Raw genomic sequence first — 7223 nt, forward strand, 5'->3', positions numbered from 1 at the left:
TGTTGAGATCCCCACCCCAAAACTATATATACAAATGCTGGGCATAAAAAGACGAATGCAGTCATGATATCAGAATAGACCCTGGGGTCTGACCGAACCCCTAGGGACCTAGTTTGTTAGTCACAGCTTGGAAACAGTTGAGAGCCCCACCCTATAACGGTATATACAATTGCTGAGTATAAAGAGATGATTGCACATATGCTTCCATGATGGCCTTGGGGACTGCCCCACCCTTGCAGACTTAACCCCTGGGTCATAACTTCGATATGGTTTAGATCCCCACCCCAAAACTATATATACAAATGCTTGGCAAAAAGAGACAAATGCAGTCACGATATTAGAATTGATCCTGGGGTCTGGCCACAACCCTAGGGACCTAGTTTCTGAGTCAAAGCTTGGAAACAGTTGAGATCCCCACCCCGTAACCATACATAAAATTGCTGGGCATGAAGAATCTAATACAGATATGCTACAAGGATTGGTCTTGGGGTCTGGCATATTCCCTTGATCTCATTCGGAGAATATTTTGCCATCATTGCTTTGGTATCCAGGTGAGCGATACAGGCTCTCTGGGCCTCTTGTTCATTGAACTACTTCAAGAATTGTAGGACCTATGGCCATGATAGTTGGCCAGTAGGTACCTAGCATTGAATGCTATAAAGTCAACTATATTGGTTTTAACATATTTGAACCCTGTGACCTTCAACATATGTCAAGGTCATCTAGTTGAGGAAATTTCATAGCACTACATCCTAGGTAACTACTGGCCAAATATCACCACCATGAGCCTCTTGGTTATTAAGAAGAATTTGATATATTTAACCATTGAGGCCTTGAAAGTAGGTCAAGGTCATTTATTGAAAGAAACTTTATTGCACTCATTCTCAGGTACCTACTTGGAAAATATCATTGCTGTAGGTCACTTGGTTATTCAGAAGAAGTTGTTTATATGATTTTAATAATAATAATAATTTGAGGTTTTTATATACTGCTTTATCACAACGTAGGTCGTCTCAAAGCAGTTCACAAATTATTATCCGTGGTTATACTTACAGGGCCTTTGCAACCAGCCAATACCTTTCTCAACTCCCTGGGGAGCATACAGCCGGAGCTGCCATTTCGGGGCCAACAGTTAGCATTCAACAATTCTAGCACTGCCCAACCACGTACTCATTTACAGCTGAGTAGACTGGAACAAGCAGAGTAAAGTATCTTGCTCAAAGATACAACACAGTACTGTGCCTTGACTCGAACCCGCAACCATTCGGTCACGAGCTCGGCGTCCTTCCACTAGACTACCATGCCTCCTTTGAACGACTTCTTCACAAGAATTGGAGGACCTAGGGCCATGATATTTGGCCAGTAGGTACCTTGCATGACTAGTCCGAATTATTCTGACGTTTTATCGACTTTTTTTTATATCAGTCTGTCGTCGATAAACGTCAGAACTCCAGCCCTCTATAATATGCGGGAAATAAGCGACCCGCGCCTGGATCGCTCTTCAAACTGAAATTTAAGAAACAAATTGTCACTTTCACACCCATGTCGCACATGGATCGAAAGATCTATTCTTTATGCACAAGATGAACATAAATTACATGCCTCAAACAACCAATACAATCACTAAAAACATATTTTTTCAAACTTACTCTGTTTTACTTTACGTTTTTGATAGCCCCGCCTTCTAATTCCACATGACTAAAATCTCGACGGCCTACGTCATAACATTGGGAAATACCTTCGGTAACACGAGATCTCGTCAAGTCATGTGACATTGCTCATGTCCTAATTTCCATTAAAAACATGGGTTGGTATAGAAATACTGTTCGTAACGATCTTTGAAACATGTTATTGATACCACCTAGAGCATAAAGAAGTGATCTTTCGATCCATGTGCGACATGTGTGTGAAAGTGGCAATTTGTTTCTTAAATATCAGTTTGAAGAGCGACCCAGGCGCGGGTTGCTTATTTCCCGCATATTATAGAGGGCCGGAGTTCTGACGTTAATCGACGACAGACCGATATAAATAAGTTGATAAAACGTCAGAATAATTCGGCCTACTTGCATGACATGCTATAAATTTTCCTCAAATAAATGATTTTTACTTTTTTTCAAGATCACAAGAGTTATTTCTGTTAAAACATTTAAACAACTTATTCTGAATAACCAAGAGGCCTAGAGCAATGATGTATGCCCAGTAGGTGCCTGGAAGGAGTACTATAAAACACAAGTGCTTGCTTACCTTAAAGTGCTTTGCAAATAATTTGGCAATTTGACACTGTTCACTTTTGAAGTCCAATATTTCTCTGAAAAAAAAATAAGGACATAGGTATTGCCATCTCATTACATTGATCCTTACAATCAATCAGACGCCACCACACATACAGTAATACAAAATCAACAGTGGATGCAAATGCCAAACTGCAGGAAAATTATAAGGCTGGAGTCATGTGCTCAACAAGAGGCCCAGAGGACATGTATCGCTCACCTGTATAATAAAGCAACCATCGGAAATAATTCTTATTACATAAGAAAATCCTTAAATGGTACAGAAGAAGAAGGATTTTAAAGATTTAAACCTCAAATTCCACAACTTTGCACCTAGAGGGGCCACACCCTTTGTTTATACAAAATTTAGTCACCTTTGCCCAAGGATGCTCCAGGCCAAATTTGGATGAAATCCCTCCAATGGTACAGAGGAAGCAGGATTTTGAAGACTTAAACCTCAAATTCCCTTTTTGGGCCCCGCCCTTCTGCAACACAGGGGGGCAACACCCTCTGTTTATACAAAACTTAGTCCCTTTTGACAAAGGATATCCAGGCCAAATTTGGATAAAATCCCTCCAATGGTACAGAGGAAGCAGGATTTTGAAGACTTAAACCTCAAATTCCCTTTTTGGGCCCCGCCCTTCTGCAACACAGGGGGGCAACACCCTCTGTTTATACAAAACTTAGTCCCTTTTGACAAAGGATATCCAGGCCAAATTTGGATAAAATCCCTCCAATGGTACAGAGGAAGCAGGATTTTGAAGACTTAAACCTCAAATTCCCTTTTTGGGCCCCGCCCTTCTGCAACACAGGGGGGCAACACCCTCTGTTTATACAAAACTTAGTCCCCTTTGACAAAGGATATCCAGGCCAAATTTGGATAAAATCCTTCCAATTGTCGAGAAGGATTTTAAAGATTTAAACCTCAAATTCCCCTTTTGAGCCTGCCCCTCTGCACTCAAAGGGGCCACACCCACCATTTATGCTAAACTTGGTCAAAATCCTCTGAGCTGTTAAGGACTAGTAGCGTTTTAAAGGAAAAAAATGACGGACGATGCGCCATGACCTTCGGGCCAGGTGAGCTTAAAAACTTCTAGGTGAGGTTATAAACTTCCATAAAAAATATAATGATAAGACATGGTATGTTCAGCGCTCAAAGTATCAGAGATATTTGAGTTTTGAACATCTAGTCATTCATACTTAATTTAATTGAAATTGAAATGAAAACATGCTCTCTAAACAATGAAAATATTCTATAAAGGAGAATAACGCCCTTAAAAATGGAATACATTTTGTATCACGCCCATCCAAAATGTTTCTTTTTTGAATATCTGTAACAAGTTTGCTTGAAATCCAAAACAATAGACATTGTGTTACTGTAGATATGTATAGTTGTGGGATCGCACAACGTTACACGATGTGCGGTGTGCGCACGATGTGTGCAAGGTGTGTGAACGATGTGTGCACGAAGTGCGAACGATAAAAAATTGGACGATCATTGCTTGCGCACATTTGTGCGGACAATCGGCGAACGTTGTGCGATAACAATCGTGGTTGGTGTAAATTGAGGAATGGCTAAACAATATATACGGTTTAGTGTTTAAACACATAAACTTGATTTTTTAGTATGTTTCCCTATCCTAACTTCATCTACAAACTTATCTTTCTTTCCATACTTTCTTAAATTTAGAATCTACACATGTAAACTTACAACACAGTCTCGGCTACACAGGTAAACATAGCCACTTTGTACCTGGACCGTAGTTTTCCCCCGCCCGGGGCACTTACGTAACTCGCCAAGGTGTGAAAACCAGGTGAAGGGGAGCTTTAGATTAAAACTAATGCAAATAACAAATACTAAACGTCCAGTTGTGTTTTCATAACGGTATACGGTATCACCGGCACAAGCCAGGTAAAACTCCGGTCACTCATCAAACTGTTATTTACCTGTTCTGTTACCTAGCTAAGAGCCAAATCCATTAATTCTTGACAGTATAACTGTCACTGTAGTGCTGTGATACACCACGGAATTAGATTAGATTAGACCATGTTATCTAAGTCCGTGGTTATATGCATTGTAAAATTGTACGTACTCTTAATTATTGTGATGAGAAATTACAATAATAAATACAGTGTACGTTATTGCATAAGAGCCTTCCGTAATTTTTTCATTCCGTAATATTGATCAACAAATTGTACCTAATCGCACAGTTGTGCGGAGAGAAGCGCACAACCGGGCGAACGATTGCTAAATCGCCCAGTTGTGCTCACCATGTGTGGACGATGTGCAGACGGTGTGTGAACGATGTATGCACGGTGTGCGCACAGTATTTTTGGTGCGTTGTGCGGTCACACAACTGTAACATAGTACAGATACTGAGGCAATAACTTCCCAAAACCTGACTGAAAGCAACTAATGTCAAACTCGTACCAGACATTTATGAAGTGAACATGTATACCAAATTTCATCAAAACCATAAACAAGTATAAAAGTTTGTTTATCAGTAGTGATAACGGTAAAAGTTGACATATGTTGCATGTTGTTAACATTTGCCATTTTTAACAACCATGTGGAGCTCAATGCAACTTGACTAAAATATATCCAGAATAGATCTGGATGTTTATCAGTAACCAATTTTTATTTTTGACAGACAAATTAGTTTTTTCTGTTTCTTCACTCTTATTTAAGGTATCAAATGAGTTTGAATGGTTTCTATAGTTTTATTAAATAACATTGAAGTTAAGGGTAAAGGATGTTCTGGTGATCAGTCTACAGTCATTAACAGATCAGATAAGCTGATACACCTATTGAACTGACACACTACCTGTTTAGCTGAACACTCCTGATGGCAGAGGCTGACACCAGTAAGACCAGTGGAGAACCTGGCTTAAGCTCCGTCTTCAGCATCTTCTTCCACTTGGGTAGGATGGTCCGCAGGTAAGACACAGGTGTGTGTTCCTTATCAGCACTCACAAAAAAGTTCCTATCTGTCAGAACAAACGATATAATTAAGAAAACTTATTACCACTTTAGCATTTATCAATTATTTTCAAAACATACAGCAATTTGAACAAAATCTAAATAATTCATATCTATATATCTTCAGATATTTTGACAGCATGTTTGATGGTAATATTCCAGACAGATTTTAAAACCATTTTGATTTAAACATGTAAATACTGTATATACAGTCAAATGAATGATACAACTTAAAACTCCTTATGCTTCAACTAATATAATTAGAATCACAATTCAAACACTCAATTTTTCATACTCCAAACAAGTACTAACCTGTGTCTATCTTAATGTTATCCCATTCCACTGTGGACAGTTTGTCTTTGTAGTGTTTTGTGATGACCTGGACCAGATCCTCAGCTGTCCCCGACTTACTTCCCTTCGCTTTTAACTCCACAGTAATTGTCTGTAAATTTGAAACCAATTATCAATTTGACTATTACTTTTTCCTGTGTTTTATGTGCATGTATTTGTTTTATGTCTATATCTTGTGTGTTGTGATGAAATTCTCCTATAACGTTTGCCCTAGTTTGAACTTTTTTAATTGGACAGAAACAGTTTGTTCAACAAAATACACAATTTACAATATGGACATGGACATGATACATACAATGACATATGTATACAGTATAAATAAATAATAACAATATCACATATGCAGATCCTGACAAGTTAAAGTATAAAACTATTCGTCACATCTAAAACATTATCTGCAGGTATTCTAAATTGGTCCATAAAATGCTCACATCTATAAAAGCTTCTGCAGGTATGCCTTTTTAAAAGACTCTATACTAGGTAAAATATGCAGTGAGCTTTCTAAATTGTTCCATAAAATACTAACAGAGTAACTAAAACATCTCTTATAATTACTTGTTCTACACTTTTTCACATAAAGTTGTTTGCTGTTAAAAGAGCGTGTAGTTCTGGTAGAAACCTGGTTAACAAGGCTAAAATATTGATTAAGAACAGGTACAGCTTAATTGGTCATGTAAAATCTAACACAAAAATAAGCGTTTCCTAAGATCATAAAATTTCTGCAATGGTAGCAACCTTAAAAGTTGTAAAAGTACGAAGATTGGGATAAAAAAAAGTTAATAACTTTAAGAACTACTCTTGCTGCCCGTTTTTGAATTTCTGACACATTTATGTACATTTCTTTTCCGTTTGGCTTTCTTTTTTTTCTCTTTGTTGTCTGTATTATCAGCTTGATCATCATCTGCCCCCTTGTCATCATCAATGGCTTCAGCTTTCCTTTTAACTGGTGCTGCATTTTCTGGTAACAAAAACAAAAACTATGTTGATCAAAACCACTTGTGCTATATTTATTATATGTTAATGGTGTAACCTTAGGGCTAGCTGTGATAGAATTAAATAATAAAATAGAACTCATATATCACAAATTCAAATACATCATGAAATAGCATGATTTAATTATGGTAAATAGATTGTTGTTGAAACTTTAAATCAACTCTACTAACGAAAGAAAGTAAATATCTCGATTTAGATAGGCTAGAGTTCCTTAAAGGAATTATTGTTGCACCTGAAGCCTCGACAGAGTGATCACTCTCTGGTTCAGAAGTTTCGCCTTCATTCTGAGCGCTTGTCCACCACTCGTCGTCTAGGTCGTCTGCCATGATGAGGAAATGATCAATAAGTTCGTCTTAAGACCGACTGCTACCCAAAACGCACATGGCAAGAAAAATAAACAACGTCAACGTTCTTTAGTTTCTTGATTACTCTGGGTTTCCGCCGGTTTAGGGTCAAACGGATGATTGATTCAGACTCACTGTATACGTTTAGTTACGTATATAAAAATTAATTTCAAAATAAAGAAACAATGGGTTATATGTAATACGCGTAAGATAATTTATTGGATGTTTTGTTCGAAATGGTACACAATGTCTATGTCTTATATATTAAATAATGCATGATTATTT

General features: G+C 37.8%; 1 protein-coding gene across 1 annotated transcript in view; it reads right to left on the bottom strand.

Annotated features, from left to right (window-relative positions):
• The window catches only part of LOC110450717 (protein CMSS1-like), a 9956-nt gene extending 2919 nt beyond the window's left edge, over nt 1-7037 (bottom strand). Inside the window, exons 1-5 of the mRNA XM_021498387.1 lie at nt 6827-7037; nt 6438-6559; nt 5563-5692; nt 5096-5258; nt 2245-2308 (exon numbers count right to left, since the gene is read on the bottom strand). Of these exons, the coding sequence (XP_021354062.1) occupies nt 2245-2308; nt 5096-5258; nt 5563-5692; nt 6438-6559; nt 6827-6920 (573 nt within the window). The 5' untranslated portion in view covers nt 6921-7037. The remainder of the gene's footprint in view (nt 1-2244; nt 2309-5095; nt 5259-5562; nt 5693-6437; nt 6560-6826) is intronic.
• Nucleotides 7038-7223: the final 186 nt, after the last annotated feature.

Source organism: Mizuhopecten yessoensis, unplaced genomic scaffold (assembly GCF_002113885.1).
Source record: "Mizuhopecten yessoensis strain PY_sf001 unplaced genomic scaffold, ASM211388v2 scaffold5459, whole genome shotgun sequence".
Classification (NCBI taxonomy): domain Eukaryota; kingdom Metazoa; phylum Mollusca; class Bivalvia; order Pectinida; family Pectinidae; genus Mizuhopecten; species Mizuhopecten yessoensis.